General features: G+C 38.4%; 1 protein-coding gene across 2 annotated transcripts; it reads right to left on the reverse strand.

The window, feature by feature from the left end:
• Positions 1-1,921: 1,921 nt before the first annotated feature.
• Positions 1,922-16,589, reverse strand: LOC145764641 (DNA repair protein Ku70-like). Of its 2 annotated transcripts, XM_082576280.1 has the most exons (14): positions 16,420-16,589; positions 12,484-12,587; positions 11,545-11,710; positions 11,261-11,374; positions 10,821-10,936; positions 10,333-10,448; positions 9,753-9,939; positions 8,935-9,106; positions 8,214-8,280; positions 7,227-7,364; positions 6,156-6,349; positions 3,511-3,575; positions 2,552-2,697; positions 1,983-2,148 (listed from the first exon to the last, which is right to left on the reverse strand). In XM_082576280.1, exons 1-14 carry the CDS (start codon positions 16,529-16,531, stop codon positions 2,127-2,129), a joined length of 1,719 nt encoding a protein of 572 aa, XP_082432406.1. In that variant the 5' UTR covers positions 16,532-16,589; the 3' UTR covers positions 1,983-2,126. The 2 variants fall into 2 exon arrangements, with proteins under 2 accessions (XP_082432405.1, XP_082432406.1); XM_082576279.1 differs by lacking the exon at positions 3,511-3,575 and having other exon boundaries at positions 1,922-2,148.
• Between the last annotated feature and the right edge of the window lie 600 nt (positions 16,590-17,189).

Genomic DNA, 17,189 nt, shown 5'->3' on the forward strand with positions numbered 1-17,189 from the left:
CTGAGACAGAAGCTGGAAAGGGTGTAAATGAGCTGCCTTCACGATTACATTTCGAACCACCTGGATGCTAATGCACAGAATTTACCGATGGGTGTCGTCCCCAAACCACAAGAATACAATGGTGCAATATCTGCATTCTTAGGTATTGCATTGCAAATTGGATTTCATAACTCACCATCTGCCCACAGGTGGTTATTGTTATCTGCCATGTGACAAAAGAGTTTGTCATTACAGGGAGAATGCGCCATCATGTCCAGCTTTACACCGGCAGGAACGACATGATCTGTGAGCGCTTTCAGTTGACCACCATAAAAGGAAGTGACACAAACGATTGCAAAAAATTTTTTGAAAAAGTTACAAGATTAAAGCTAAGGATTGGAAAATCACCCAGTTTAAAATCCTCAGATACGGCCAACTTAACAGGCTACACACAATCATGAATGCCATGTTGGAGTAAAGTTTTCGACTTTTAAAGCCACCGTACACTATGGTTGAGTACTCCACTGACCCCCTCCACACAGTCCCTTGTTCTATAATTCTTCAGAAAGTGAAAGACGTTCAATCACTGGTACTATATTTAGGAAAAGAAGCATGATAGTCAGGGCCGGATTTACCAATAGGCTAGGCAGGCTGAAGCCTAGGGCCTCAAAGTCCAGGGGCCTCGAAATTCGGTTTCAAAGTTTGTAATTTTTTTAAACACTTGACAAGTTTAAACCCTACCTAAAGTATATATATATCAAGCTTTTCTGAGTAGAAAATTCTATACACAACTGGTTTCAACCACGTTGTAAACAGTCATTATTACGTCGTTTGCATCATAATAAAGGCAATTATTACGTGCATTCTGCTGGAAGCTTCTATGTTGAAGCACCGTAGTCTTCTCTGCAAAAAACAGTAGCCTATCGGTAATTGACATAAGGGCTGCCACTCCTAGTGGTTTTTGAAATAATCTAGTGGCTTTCTTGGAGAATCTAGTGTTTTTTTTTTAATTTTGAGAGTGGCAGCATCAACTTTCGTTCTGTTGTTAACGAAGAAGATTTAGATGATTTGCAAGAATAGGGAGCTTTGCCTCAAGCGTGCAATGCTCTCGCTCTCCATGATAGTGATAACCTTAGCCCACCAGAGTTTAGGCTAAAACTGAAATATTAACTTATTAAAAATTAACAGAATATTAAATTCCTTTATCCCTATGCTCAGTGGTGCCGAAGTTAGTTGAGGATTGGGGAGGATAAATCAAAATTTTATCAAATTTTAGACGATTTTGAACATTGGGGGGGGGGATGCATACTTTAATTCATAATTTTAGTGGTACTGGTATTAAGTTTATTAAACAATCACCGGACCACGGTGAATTAGCTTCTAACAGCATAACATACAGATAAGAAATCATGGAGACAAAAGTGCTACCAGTGCTCTTGTGAATGACTGCTGCAAGACTAAGAAACAAGTACCGGTAAAGAAAAATTGGTACCTCCAACGGGATTCGAACCTATGACCTTCCAATGAATACTTAGTTTTTCAAAAAAAAAAACTAAATTTATTTCTTCTTGTCCTCTCCTTCACTAGAATCACTACACTTAGTGCACTATAAGTATAAGACAGTCACCAGTCAGGAGACTGAAAACAATCGAAGCTACAAAAGAACATCTGCAAATTTATGATTGAAATAGAGAATTTCAATTTTGGAGAATTAACTTCCCCATAGTTTCTCCGCAGAATCATCACTGAGCGAAATTTTCAAGCATAGCCTAATACTTCTTATCAGTATATCTCAGCATATAATCATCATCGAAGTTCCACCCCAAAAATGAATGACCGAAATATTTAAAACGCATTTATCTTGAAAACAACTTTATGGATATTGGGCCCTACTTGAATTTACGTATTCAACTAAAAAAGAAAACAAAAAGTAATCTACAGCAGCAGTTGGTGTTTATTTTCTTTATTTTGATACAGAAAATATTAAATGGAAATTACGTGGGAGACAGTAAAAATTCAATTCGAAGATTGAAAATGCTGTTCAATTGCACAAATAATGTCTGCTTTCTTCCCAGAGGATTTAATTCCGTTGACTCGGCAGATCTCTTTCAGGCTTGGCACGGTAAGACTAGCCAGTTTTCCTTCAGCTATATATTTTTTAACGTCAACCTGCAATGGATAGAACAAATTATAACAACATTATATGACGTTATAGGTTCACAAACAAGAGCGTCCCTGTCGTAGCTGGGGCCGTAAAAACAAAACAGCAAGATACTGGTCAACAACAAGTTATTGCAAGTTCTCTGAGCAATCGAACGCACGCATATTGTTTGCAGGTGATGTTGATTGAACGTCTTAGTGGAACACGATAGATCCCGCTATCGCTATTTGTTAAGAACTTGGCGCAAACGTACTCAACGAGAATATGAAGCACGTAGTCCTAATGTGAATATTGCATTTGCCATGACAGGCAGCAACGTATTTCCATATGAAAAAGGACGTGAGTTGATTGTATCGCACAGTGGAGAATCCTTCATTTACACAGCAAGCAGTCGACGGCTATGGTTCTAACCTCCTGCATCGAGTCGCCGACTTTCTTTTTGCTTGACTTAGCAGCTGTTTGCGCCATCTTGTGTTGATAATCTGGAGGAAACACGAGATCCTTGAAGTCGCGAATGTACGAGCCCGCTTTCGCTTCGATAGTTGCGTAATCAGGAACTGATGAAAAAAACGATAAGTGACAAACCGTACACAATTTTGGAAGTTCAATTCTTGTCAAACTAGTAGATAACCAGACATCATGAAATATTACAATTGGGCAAATGAGCAGTTACAAGATCGAACAACCTGTAAATGACCTGCCAATTGTAACCAAACAGATAAAGATCGTTGAAGGTCACAGTAGGTAAATTTGGAAGAGTTGAATGATCGGTTTACCTTCTTACCAGCGACCAACAAAACAATAGCTGGCAGCCACGATACCGGACCCGAAGACATTATGCATGTTATACTTTTTTGAATACATTGACAACAATGTGGACCGATCAGAAGGCAACAGCGTCTACCCGCAACAAAATTCATTTCCGAGAATGCAAAAGTCGCAAGATGGTATTCATGCATGATCACAGCCTTGCATGCGTTTTGAGTGCGAGGAGTGCAGTTTGTTTGTTGTTCGCATACTTTCAAAATAGCGATTGTTGTTACGAGTGCTGCCCGATTCTTTTACCTAAACAACGTCGACATGTATTTACATTCATTAGAGTTAATTTGTCCTGAAAGAAAAAAATGTCGTTTCAACATAGATGCACGGATATAAGATAGTAGCATCTGTTTACTCCAGTTCTGCGGTACTAGCTCGAAAAAAGTCCTTTAAATATTCTGGAGGCTGTTCGATACCCATTTTTACCAAGTACCAACCTATGTCAAGGTACTGACGCCCCTCGGGTTACAAGCGTAATATGATATTTGAACAGCCCTTAATACCCGTAACTCTTTTTGAAAGCTGCACTGTGTGAAACTGTCAGGACTAACCTGAAGAACTTTGGTCGTTGCGAGGACATGGATTTCACCATCTTGGAATAGTGACGTACCGGTAGCTAAGAGATAATTTTAGGGGGATAAAAGCAGCTGTTTGCGAGAGGGGCAAATGTTTGTAATGAAGAGTTTGTTTAAAATATCGCTACTGAATGCGCCAAATATTTATAAAACGTCATTAAACATCCAAATACACTGTCCTTTAAAGAAATATTGAAAACATTCATTTGGAAGGGGGCACTTGCTCAATGCTCATTCGAGCCTACCCCGTGGCTACGTACGTCTCTGTGTTGGGATAATCAATAGTTGAATTTTTCATACTCACTGATTCCTTGAACAGCAGTTTTGAACCACATCGGATTTTGACCAAGCCACAAGAAAGACATCATTGCATAAAGACGGTTATATTTTTTAAATGCATAAAAGAAGAAAAATGATCGAATCGCAAAACACACAACGCAAGACCATTAAGCGTAACACTCGAACTGAAGAAGCTACTGCTCGTTTGCCTCGCAGGATACAGTAGGCCTAACGAAAAGGGCAAATACAGTCTCACCAGCATACGCGCCGACTTCCGGGGGGCGGCGCCCCCCGTAAATTTATGGTTGAGGGGCAACAAAATGGCTTTACAAAGTGGTGTTTCAAAGATAAAAATACTTCGGAAAGAGATTTAGATCATTTAAACGGACAGAATGCCGAAAGCGAAAAGCAGCCTACGTTGCTTTTGCTCGCGAAACAGCAACTGATCGCATGGCTTTCTCTGGAACGTGAATTAATACTGCGATGCGCACGGCACGCATGCTCATTGCTCACAGTCACACACTGCTCATCTTCCGCGCGTGAGGAGCAACTTCAACATCAAAACGCGCGGTATAGCGAAAAAGCGAATGCGAGATTGAATATTTATTCTCATTTCACGAGTTATCCAAACGTCCGTTAGATTTTTTGCGACTTCAAACATGAAATCGATTTTAGCAAATTTTATCGAGTTGAAACTACGACACAACGAACATAAATACAGCTTGAAGAAAAAATACATTTTTTAAAACTGTCATCCGTGTTTTGCTTCAATAAGCACTGTATTGATGCATATCTTGTGAAAATTTATACATTTCATACACTCATCAATATACACTTCTGCACTACCGTATATACTCGATTAAAGATTGATCTCGTGTATAAGTCGAACTCCTACTTTTGAGCTGAAAATCGGTGATATTTCCTTCTCCCGTGTATTAGTCAGATAGCGTATCCCGACACTACCATTCGATGGTTCATCTAAGTATTGGCATTGACATACGGTGAGGAAATTTCAAAGTAGATCGTAGAGTAACTTACGCTGCTGGAATTGTCACTAAATTAGACGCGCTATTTTCAACGAGGTCTTCCCGCTGTGAGATCAATTATGATTCAACAGAACGCATTGTTTTGTTCGCAATGTGTGAGAATTAAATCGAAAACCGACGAAAGAAAAGGTGTTTAATGGTTTTGGTCGTAGATATTGCCTGCATCAACGACGTCTCTTACCGCTATTATCACCTAGCCAACCTGACATCATTGTTTTATGCGGCCGCTAAGGTTTGACATCGACTTCAACGATCATGGAATGTTACGTAATAACAACGATTATATCGTACAAGCAAAAATAAAAAATTCATCTCTTAAAACAGCTCTTTCTGCTGTTTTTTTTCTCGTGAGCTTTGCATATTGCTCAACAAGTGCATAAAGTTTAGAATTGACAAGAAATCATTAAATTTGAAAATTAAGTTTGCATCACTGCAAACGCAGACTGCAAATAATCGTATTCAAAACTATTGGCATTGATTTTGCTGCAGCAAAAATGCGTTCATTTTGAAAATTGCCGAGCTGGAGACAACAGCTTGTCCCGTGTACAAGTTGACCCTGTCTTTTTGAGGTGAAAACTACTTGCGAACATCTCGACCTATGCTCGAGTATAAAGGTATTCGATAACAGACTATAAAGACTTCCGATAAAAAACAGTTGTTAACGCTTTGAACGAGCGAAACGATTAACGCTTTGAACAGTAGAAAAACGAGGTTAATAAAACTGATAGCGGGTTTCCACTCTGCTGGAGATCATGATTTTTTTGCGTTTTATTTCGATAACTTCACTGTCTTGATCGTTGTTATTCACTTGCACAAAAAGGAAATGAATCTGCCTGTTTTCCAACTGTTTCAATTATGAGCTAACAATATCAAAACTTTTACGACTAGGCGTACTGCATGCGTAAAACTAATCGTTTCAAGCAGCGGTTCTAATAAATTCGGTTTGCGACCTAGGTGTCAATATAAAAAAGACAGTAAGCTTAAGTAGGCTAAAGACTATTTCGAGTAAAATAGCGTTATGGTTATGACGTCATCACCTTTCTCGCCCCCCAAGGTTTTTTAAAAAGTCGGCGCCTATGCATGCATCTACCGTAAGCCTACCCAACACCAGGCGCAGACATAAGCAGATGACGATGAAAACTCGAGGCGAGTTTTTTTACACAGCATAAAAGCGATACCGCAAGGAATAAGCTTCCAAAGAAACTTTTCAACGTACCGAAAAATTTCAACATTGAATTACTGTTATTTTGGAATTGCATTCTCAATAGTAGCTTCGTCGTTTGTATTGCTACGTACCAGTGTGGTTATCTATAGGATCGGGTTGGTCTTTATTCAAGGCCATTGCTTCCAAATTCCGATAATGCGTTTGTATGACGGGATTGTCAAAATTGTCCGGATGGTATGAAAACTTGAGACGCCGCATGATGGCCTCCGCAGCTTCCACTTGCTCTCGTGATGGCTCCGGAAGATTCCGCGCGATCTCTATTTTTCTACCATCCAAAAAAACAAGGATTTAGACAAAGTGTATCATGCACATGTCAAACTGGAGCAAAATCGAACATCTTAGTTCACTTAAAATCTAAGTCTTAAATAGTAAAACGGGTGTTTTATATCGCAGCGGCAACAACTGATGTTTGACTTTTAAAACTACCATCAGCCTGGTCCATTCAAGATGCAAACAATTGAAGGTGTTATTCAAAGCAGCTGATTGACATGGCATGAGAAAATGGGAGATATGATGAACGAAATGATACAATTAACGTTCTGAATGGCAGTCATCTCTAACCAACTTGAACGGTGAAAGAGATCGATCGTTGTCCGTTAGATTGCCTGTCAAATCGCAGTCGGTGTTTGACTGCGAAGAACGTCAAGATCAAGAAATGCTCTCCACTTAGCGGCGCCTAGTGATGGCAAGATATACGGGAGACAACACTGCAACAAGCGGAAAACTTAACTCTACCAAAGTCCATGAGTGCAAGGACCTACGTGTGTAGTTCAAAGACTCTGCAAGTATGCGAAACTGCCAGGCATGAATTTCTAGAGGCTTTCTCACTTTCTCAGTCTATAAAATTTCGCATACAAATTCCGTCACTCGATCGCATTACTTCATGTATCTTAGTATCTTGCCAAACAAGCATTTCAAATTGACATGTGGGAATCGCTACACCGCCTCAGCAGCCACATGCAACAGACCATACAAACTTACGTCAATCAAAAGACTGTGTTTAGGTAACCCTGGTACGAAGCAGTGTTAGCGGGACGTTACATAAAGTTAGAAAAAACACATTTAAATTTAAAGCAGGCGTCTTGCTATGGATACTGTATGGTTTGTACGGGATAATTGGATGTTCGCAAAGATCAGCTCACCGGATGTCGTCAGCGAAGGGAAGAGTCACGATGTAGAATCCTGGAGGTTGTATTTGTTCCGACGTGTCAGGATCTATTTCCTCCTCTTGTGGAAGCAAAGCCACGCACTTCGGTTGGCTTATGTCTCTTGCAGAGTAACTAAGTGCAATAAAAACCTAGAGCTACTAATTTATGCTTTTCTATGAACATGATAAATACACAACCAATTTATACAGCTAGAACACTGAACAATGCAAAAGCGCGTACTCAGAAGGCATATTCGCTCTTAAAAACAATTGTGAACACTGAACAGACATCATTAGTTTGTTTATAATATAACACAAACATAAAAAAATATGCCATAAACTGTTGTGTGCCACATGACGAAGAGACTGCGACAAGACCAGCTGGTCATCAAGCCCTGAACACTGAGCATAGTCAATTAGGTTGAAACAAGCCAAGGGTAACAAATCTAGCGAAAAAAGTAACACAAACGTTGAGACGAAACATTCCAAAAAAGTATCAGTTCTTCGATCAACAATATTACACGCGCTGAAGAGCTAGTTCAAATATGATGTGATACCCCTGAAGGGCTGTCGGAGCCGTTATATTTCTCATTATAAGATATTGGAGCTTTTTATCCGACTTAATAACCGTTTGATATCAACGTGCAAGGTACTGTTGCAATAAACAAGTCAAAAATTGAAATAATTAGCTATTTCACGACGTAGAGTCGTAGACCATGCACTATTTACGCGACTCAGTGAAAATTCAACACGATCAAGGTCATTATTTTTAAAGATAAATATAATATAAAGTTGTTTGTTACGCAAGCACCCATAATAGTGACGTGTTCTTCCAGGCTGCAGCACTTCATACATTTTCAGAGTATCTGTGACGAAGATGACTTCAAATTTGCTCATTCTCTGGTTGAGCACCAAAGAAAATTGTAATTGAGTATCGAGATAGATTGCATAGATTTTGTTGAATAGGAAATAGGCGCCTCACCTGCAAATGGCTACTACATCTTTCTCTTTGCACTTTCTCAATAAACTTGTAAAGAGTGTGGAGCTTCCTGTAATAAATTTGCTGTCAGCTCATCATTGATTGGCAAATGAAGGAATAAGCAGAAGACAATTTCAAGAATACTAAGTGATATCATGAAACAATGCAACGAATATAAATCTGTGAATTTGGCCTTAAATTATATTAATTGTTTAAACAGCTTAAACTAAAAACTAAACGCACGAATTGTGCAATGTGCATCAACGATACCCCATGTCAGTAAAATGTACCAAAATGGGTGAACTTATCCAGGATTACAAGTCACCAATTGAATGGTTTCACAAAATTTGTTCGGTTAATTTTGCTAGAAACAGTGGCGCGTCTGCGAGATTCGAGCAACGGCCTTCTGTGAGTCACTTTTTTCCACAAGAAATCGTTGTTTATTTGTACAAAACTTTCATCGACAATGCATTGCGCGTGTCTTTCACAACGAGAAACAGAAAAAAGTTTTGAGGTCAGACTCAGAATTCAAGAATCAGTTTGTATATTGCCATCACAGTTTACGTTAAATGTGGTATCGTTGAATGCAAAATACAACCGCGCTTTAGACCCAAATCTTAAATATAACACATCTACGTCTACAATTTATTATACTTTTTATCAACCTCTTGTGCTTTTGTGCATACCTAAGTATACACTATAAAAATTCAAAACTTTTAACAACCTTTGATTGAAGTTTCATCCGGGTAAATAAACTGGGCATTCTTAACGTGATACCAAGACTTGATGGCGTCACGACGGGGCTTGAACCCAAGAAGATGGATTCCTTGTTTTCCCACTTTTTTCATTTGTTTAATTTCTTCGCTTTCAAAGACAATTTCACGGCCGCCCCACGCCTGAAAAATCCCAATGGGGAGTGTGACTAAGACTTTTTCAAACCGGTCAGGCTTCTGTTCGAGCCAATTACGAGCAGAGCAGCAACCACCTCAATACAGTGACGCCAGAGCCACATCCTGACATGGCGCAGGTTAAACATATTTCGTACATCTAGCCAAAGGAGTGGGTTGCAGAGCAGGCACGGATGTCTGATGATGATCTTAAATAAAAGCAATCTGAACATATGAAGTTTTTCTTGTCAAAGTTTTAGAACGAACTCGATAGTTGATCAAACAGTAGTGTACACTGTACAGTATTTGTAACCAGTACTTCCTTTTATGGAGTGATTTCCGTATTATTTCATTCAGAATGATACTTTAGTCTCCAAATCGTCGGCTGCATAGCCGAGTGGTGAGAGCCCTAGAACGGCAATCGAAAGGGCGCCGGTTCGACACCGCTCAAGAGCATGCGGCTGTGTCTCTGGCAGGACACTTAAAGGCAAGCCTGAAGGTAGACACGAAAATTGGCTTCCTTGCCTTCCCGCCCACTTAATCTAAATCTTCAACGACCGGGTGTAAGAGCCTGGATACGACAAACAAAACAGTCTCCAAAACATCTTTAAGTAAAATTGATGAAAGGACAAAAAATTGAATAGTCTCAACCTGCCTGCATGTATTTGATGTCGCTTGGCATGAGTATGTCGCCGGTGTTTCGATCCACCAGGCTAACGTGTGTTTTCACTTCTTGATTGGTGTTGCTATCTATGTGCACGGCAGCTGATTTTGTTGTGCGTCGTAGCACGGTGTACACGGCCACTCCAATCTCCAAGCCTTTGCCCAAACACAAGGACAATCTGTTCTCAGACAGTAAATCAGTCGTTTTTTACATGTAAAAATCGACTGATTTATTTGGATTGTGACATGCAAGTTGTAAAATGTAAAAAATAAGCGTAAAAAGATCAAAGCGAGTTGTTTTGGGTTTGCTCTCCACGAAGGCGTGAAATGCCATCGTGCTTTCATCTTGTGTTGTTGATAGACAAAGTACTGTCAAGAATTAATGCACAACAACATTTGCCACAGGACAAAAAGTGCAAATCAAGAAACTTGTTCTTTATAAAAAATGTCTTCATGCAGTAAAGCTCAATTTATTCAATTTTTTTTTGAAGACTACAGAAATTCCTTGCGAGTTTATGTACGTGCCTTAGCTTTGGCAATTTTAAATTTAAATGATTGTAGACATCATTTACCTAGTAGAAGGCCTTTGCTTCGTACATTTTCGCAGCAGAAAGCTGTACATATTCTGTATGCATTCTATTGGGTTACTTGCATCTGGTTCTATGTTGTCGGGATCTGCAACGATGTCCTGAAAATAAACGTGTGTAGTCGTACATGAAACGCCACTGCTTTAAGATAGTTCTCTGGTGACACGGATAAAATTAATGATCTCACTGTGACTATCACACGTCATAACCATAACCACACATCACTCTTTCACTCATCTGCTGTATTGAGTGTACACCCACAAAACATATATACAAAAGCTATACTTGAATTACAAATAATACAGATGCTTATGATGAAAATTAGAAGAAAAAGGAAATTGTGCCCACAAATATCTTCTGATACTGGTTTTACTTTTCACTAATGCATTACATTCCCATCGACACTTTTAGCAGTTCGAACAACGTTGAGTTTGCAAGCAGTGGTAGGCTACTTGATATTATCACGCTCTTACCTTATAAAACTTGTCATGTTTAAAGTTTTTGTTGAAAGACAAGACTTGCAGGTCAACACCATGCTCTTGCAAGTCCATAGATTTTGCTTTGGCTCTTTTCCGTGCATTATCATCACCTGGCAATTCAGAATGGAGTTTTTTTCAATAAGTATGAAATCGTCTGACATATTTCCGTGCAATTTCGCCAAACATAACCAAAAGAACAGCTTAGGCCTTAGAGGGTGAAATACTTTACACAGAACTTCAACCTGGTTAATGAATGTACCTGTGTTACACAGCATCAGTGTATCGCACTACTGTCTACACTCTACACTTCTACAGTATATTGTTATTGATGTTCAATTGTTCATTGAAACTGTATTTTATGCATAGTTGTGTACACTCTACGAACAAAACCACGTAAAAAACTATACCGTAAAATGCTCAAAGTAAACACTCACCAAAGTGTGGATTATCGTCCCATGCAAAGTAGAGAAGCGTTTTGGATGCAAGCTTACTTGTATTTTCACTGAACATGTTTAAGCATTCCCACAACACTTCACTGATTTGATAACCTTAGATTAAGAATTAAATGTTACAAAACATCATATGTGGACTAATTATATACATTTATAAATTACAACTTATTATGATTGTGAAAACAAAGCGAGATTTCAGAGGTTTTCACAAGTTTCACAGAAAATTCTGCTCTACAGCGATTAGCCTATGATATTAATTACCATACCTGATTGGAAACCAAACTCCTTTTCAAATGCAGATACGTCACATTCTTGCATTCGCCGAAGTTCTGAAATGCTGTGAATGCTTGGGACATCGAGTTTTAGCCATTTAACAATATTGGAAAAGTCACTAGAATTCTTGGACTGGTTTGTTCCGAAAAACAATATTCCCTGTCAATACGAACAAAATCTTTAGAATTTAAAATGAAGCATTTTCTAGGATTAATGCAATTGTACATGAAATACCAGTGACAGACACAAAACAGAAAGGTGCCAGAAAAGCTGAAGGAAAAACTTTATAAAACTATGGTAAGACCAGCAACATTGTATGGGATGCAGTTTGCAGATGGTAGCCCTGACAAAAACACAGAAAGGGAAAAAGGATGTGGCAGAATTGAAAATGTTGCGACGGTCTCTGGGGTTGACTAAGCAGGACAGAGTAAGGAATGAAATCATCAGAGAACAAATGCAGGTTGGAAAACTAGAAGACAAGCTGAGAGAGACACGCCTTAAGTGGTTGGGTCATGTTGTAAAGAGAGACGGAGATTATGTTGGAAAAATAAGACAATTTTGGAACTTGGAAGTTGGTAAAAGAAAACGAGAAAGGCCGAAAAGAAGATGGAGAGATTGTGTGACAGAAGATATGGAAATAGTGGGAGTGAAGGAAGAGGCTGTTGACAGAGTGATGTGGAGGACTGAAATCTGCACTGGCGACCGATGTTGAAATAAAGCCAGAAGAAGAAGTACATGAAATACCAGTGGTTGTTTGACTTGGCAGAGAAACCTTTAATAACAACTATCTATTCACACAGCTAAATAAAAACAACTTTGATCAATGATCATAGCCATTAGCCAGACCGTAACATTCAATAATGAGCAAAGAATACAGTAATAGGCAATTCACTTATATGAGAAACTCATGCTTTTAAAAAGAAGCCACTGACATGCAAATCTTTGTCACTGGTTATGATTTTATTTAGAAACATTTCATGGATGGCCTCAATGGTTCTGCTGAATGAAGATGACGAGTCATCAGTGTGAAACAATTCTGTAAAAACAAACTTATAAAATTTGAAAGAGATAAAATTCACCAGTGAATCTTACCAGGTGAATTTTTTTGTTAATCTTTTTCATACAATTAATACATCTTTAAAAACCATTACAGCCTCGTTATTCTATGGACCACGTCTTTTAGGCGCAGACTGTTAGGCGCCGGTCAAATAGGCGCGCACACTGAGGCATCTGGATATTTAGATGCAGAGCACTGTGGCGCCCTTTCATTTAGGTGCTATTCCTAGTAAGGTCTGCACTGCAGATTGCATCAGCTCAGCTTTGGCAAAACCTAGTATGGGTATTAACGGAAAACTAAGTTCCTCTTCACTCAAGTCAAGCCTGCCACCGGCTTGAATATAGGCTACGGTATCTATATTTTTTACTGTTGTTTAGTGTAGTTATTATTTGACTTAACTAAAAGTGAACTCAGTCATGTTCGGAAACTTGAATAATTTATTGATAAAGTTTTCGCCGACGCAAACCTGGACCAACAACAAATAAATGCCGAACATGCGCATTAAAAAAACAATATATTTTTTCTGTTCAATATAACATTTTGTGTGAAAAGCATTGCCAGATAAAGGAGCTTCACTCACTGAAGCCATGACTAACAACAAATAAATCCACGCGCATTAACAAAACAACATATTTTTCTGTTCAACATAACATTTTGTGTGAAAAGCATTGCCCTACATGCCAAGCTGATACAATCTGCAGACTTTACTAGGAATAGCACCTAAATGAACCAGCGCCACCCTGCTCCGCACCTAAATATCCTGACACCACAGTGTGCGCGCCTATCTGTCTGCGCCTAAAAGACTTGCTCCCTTATTCTAGATGGGTCTGCTACTATTCGGCGAGTTCCCTATTCAACAATTCTTTGAAAATCCAACGACGCCGTCTGCAAATCCAACGATTGAATATTATTCAATATTCAGACATTGAATCAATGTAAATACAAACTGTTAGACAAATTGGGCTCTTTGAGTCCTACGTCATCGTCTGTATGCAAGCTTAGAATAGATTAGTTATTTTTGTTATCAAATTACCTAACTATATTTTTAGAAGTAGAAGTTAGAAGTAGTAGAAGTAGTAGCCAGACCTTTGGATTTTTTGTACTAGAATTCGTATCATCAAAACTACTTTACTTCTGTAGCTTTAATGTTTTATACAAATTGTTGCAACTACAATCTTTCTCCTTAATTTGCTTTTGACTTTTTTTTGCATTTTTATCACTACCTTTTTGGTGACAATACAGTATAATTGCATTTAAATCACCATAAAATTACTTCACTTGTAACTTTTGTAAAACTTTTGAAAAGTGAAATTGATTGAACAAAGTTTATTTGAACAGAAGTAGTATGTCTGTATTTTATTAGGTTTAATTATATCTCTCTATTGTTATTTACTTTTTTCTGAATCCGCATGGTCACACTGAGCCGGTTTCCTGCAATGTTTATTTTTCTGAGTCTTGACATGACATCACAATGACATGACATCTATGACATCACAACCAAGTTTTTGAATGCGAGACTTTCAAAGTAAAAACTTCGAGAAACTTGTCACTTTTTGAATTTCTTTTAGGGAACGAATGGGGAACTCGCCAAAATGGGCCATTCCAATTCTAGATATCATATAAGTAGCAAATACAAAGATGCACACAATAACCACCCTTTTATAAACCAAAAGTAACAAGATAAAAGCAAGATGCTTCAATACTTGGTATGATCTGTCACTGTAATGGTAGCCAATGGTGATCAATTGAGTGTCACCTAAAGGGTTGAGTAAGGGTTGATCAATGATTAATTATTGATGAGGCACTTATGCAAGCTTTCTCAGTTTGCGCTTCACAACTTTTTCTGTGTTATAACATTCTCCTGCATTGATCTTGCGTCATCTTGATGAAGAAGGCATCTTGGTAGGGGGACAACATAAGATACGCAGACCGCATGGTCAGGGCTGCGATTTTTGCCTTTTTTAGCAACCATGTGACTCAACATGCGCCGTTACTATTCGACAAAAGCCATGCCTTACGGAAAAAATAAATAAAAAAGGAATAAAACCGAGAGAGGACTAAACGTCGTCAGGTCGAGGAACAATCGGGGGGGGAGGCATCACCTGATGCAATCATAGGAATGCCGACTTACATAGCCTAAATTTTCTTGCGCCAGGTACTTCAAGGCAAAGCCTGAAAGCGACGCTTAAAGGTCAAGCCCCTCAATAGGAATCAGAAACCACCATATTGCAACACCACCTTTGCTGGACAGGACATGTCATGCAAATGGACCCAACAAGGCTTCCTCGAATAATGTTTTATGGTGAACAAGAGACAGGGAAAAGACCCTCTGGAAGACCAAAAATGAGATACAAAGATCAGCTGAAAGTCTCCCTCAGCCATGCAAACATTGATCTGGATTCATGGGAACAACTTGCTAGTGACAGATTACTGTGGAAAACAATAACTAGGAAAGGCACAAAATTTTTCGAAAAAAAACAGAATACAAAAAGCCCAACAAAAACGAAACACTAGAAAAGAAAAGCTAAAACTACCACGTCCCCCACCCTCCTCACAATATGACTTTTGCCCACGTCTTTTCCATCATAGACTGGGCCTCCAATACCACATACCATCCGAAGCCAAATTCGATTTGAAGAAGAAACCAATGCTCAGACACGAGCTGGAGCCGACGACGATAGCCAAAGGGATTTTTTCTTTTGCAATCCTCAGTTTTGCGTTTACAACAGTTCTCTTCCCGGAGCAAAACAATAATATACACGTCCGGTAGGTACACAACTTAGTGCTTGATACTCGTTTGCAATCACTCAATCAGCGTGCCAATTAAAAACTTAAGTAAGTGACTCTGATGTACAATTGTACATCCACACAACTTGTGCGGTAATTCGCGGCAAACGCTTTATCTGACTTTTGTGACGTCATATTACTATTCGACAAACAAAGGTAGAATTTTTGGTCGTTCGACAAGAAAAAATTGCAGCCCTGCACATGGTAATAATCGCCACATCAAACTCCAGTTTACAAAACTTACTTGACATAGTCATTAAGCAAAGTGAGAACCTTGGACATAATGTGAATGCAACAAAAACCTTCTGCATGACTATCTCACTTTATACTTTTTACTGAAGGTTAAAACAATGGCGGGTAACATGCCATCGTGCCCCTGCACTACCGGTACCGTACTGCCAGTAGGTAATTCGTCTGGTTCGGCAGTAACCAAGTTAATAAATAACAGTATATAACCTATTAAGTACATGTAGCTCCACACAAAGTGAAATCAAAATACTGGCCACTGTCCATAGTTACTTTTAATAATATCTTTTTAGACATCACTTTTAAATAAATAAAAAAAAGAGTCAAAAGTCATGTGAATTTCACTTTGTGTGAAGCTCCATGTACTTGATAGGTTACTGTTATTTAGGTTACTGCTGAGTGCTGGTACACTCCTGCTTCGTTTTTTTCTTCATATTTTTGTTTGTATAAAAAATGAAAGTTGAAATCGCTACCGTTACAAATGAAATTACTATCGCATTCAAAAGAACAATTAATTTTAGTATGACATAATCAAATCTTGCGTCATCGGGCCATGCATTGTGGTATTTGGTCCTTACCTCATGCATGCATTGCGGCATAAAGTCGTGTACGGTATCCCATCCATAAAAATCTTTCTTCAAACAGAATTAATAATAATTCCTACATGACACCTTAACAAAATACTTCAATACACCTGAAGTGTCATTAAATACCATGAAATTATGTACTTAAGGTAACCTACAATAAAAATTATTTATAAATACTATATTATACCAACCTTTACTGCATTCAATTGCAAATATGACGCTATCTCTTCCCCCAATCATCATTTTACCCGCTTCATTTCCTTCAACATCTTTATCCTCTTCATCATCCGAATATAACTGCATGATTATTACAAAACTAAGATATTACAAAACATGAGAAGCAGCACAATATCACTAACAAGATAATCTGAAAAATTGTTGATATCATTAAAGTATATTTATGACATATGATTTCACAAGCCATACACCGGTTAGGGTGGCCAAAAAAAATGGAAATTTTTTATTTTTGTTTGCACACCCTCTCATTTGAGGAGGATTCATGAAAAAATGACACTGTGAAAATTTGAAGTGAATCCGACAAGAGGAAGTGCTCTCCCACCGACCTCTAAATTTGCTTTCTTTGGCATAATTCATCAAAATTCCTTGAATATGTGACGTAATTCTTTTTTGACTTATCTACATTGCAGTTGCAGCATTTTTGTGTTAACCATTGTTTTACTCTGAGTTTATGATATAATAAGTGTTTCCACATGCAGAAAAACATAAATAATGCACAAAATAGATCACATTAACAAGCGTTTGGAATGAAATTACATGCACTGAACTTTAGCTAAAACCGCATAAAAGTAGTTTCACCAGTCACAATCGCAACGCTTCAGGTGATAACACATTGCCCAGAAAAAGCAAAAGAAATGTTTGTAAAGAGTCAAGCCATTGATTTTATTTAATGGAGCTGTTGGCATGTTGGCGTTTACTTGCACTTGTTGGAAGCAGCTTTCTG

The sequence above is a fragment of the Aplidium turbinatum genome, chromosome 2, assembly GCF_918807975.1.
Source record: "Aplidium turbinatum chromosome 2, kaAplTurb1.1, whole genome shotgun sequence".
Taxonomy (NCBI): domain Eukaryota; kingdom Metazoa; phylum Chordata; class Ascidiacea; order Aplousobranchia; family Polyclinidae; genus Aplidium; species Aplidium turbinatum.

Bases quoted from the DNA above. Each gene is read 5' to 3' on its own strand.
- LOC145764641 (XM_082576279.1), bottom strand. From the start codon at position 16,531: ATGCAGTTATATTCGGATGATGAAGAGGATAAAGATGTTGAAGGAAAT. The intron at 8,281-8,934 runs GTTGTTAAAAGT...AATTTATTACAG, and splicing joins GGATGAAACTTCAATCAAAG to GAAGCTCCACACTCTTTACA. The intron at 2,149-2,551 runs GTTAGAACCATA...TATCCATTGCAG, and splicing joins TCGGCGACTCGATGCAGGAG to GTTGACGTTAAAAAATATAT.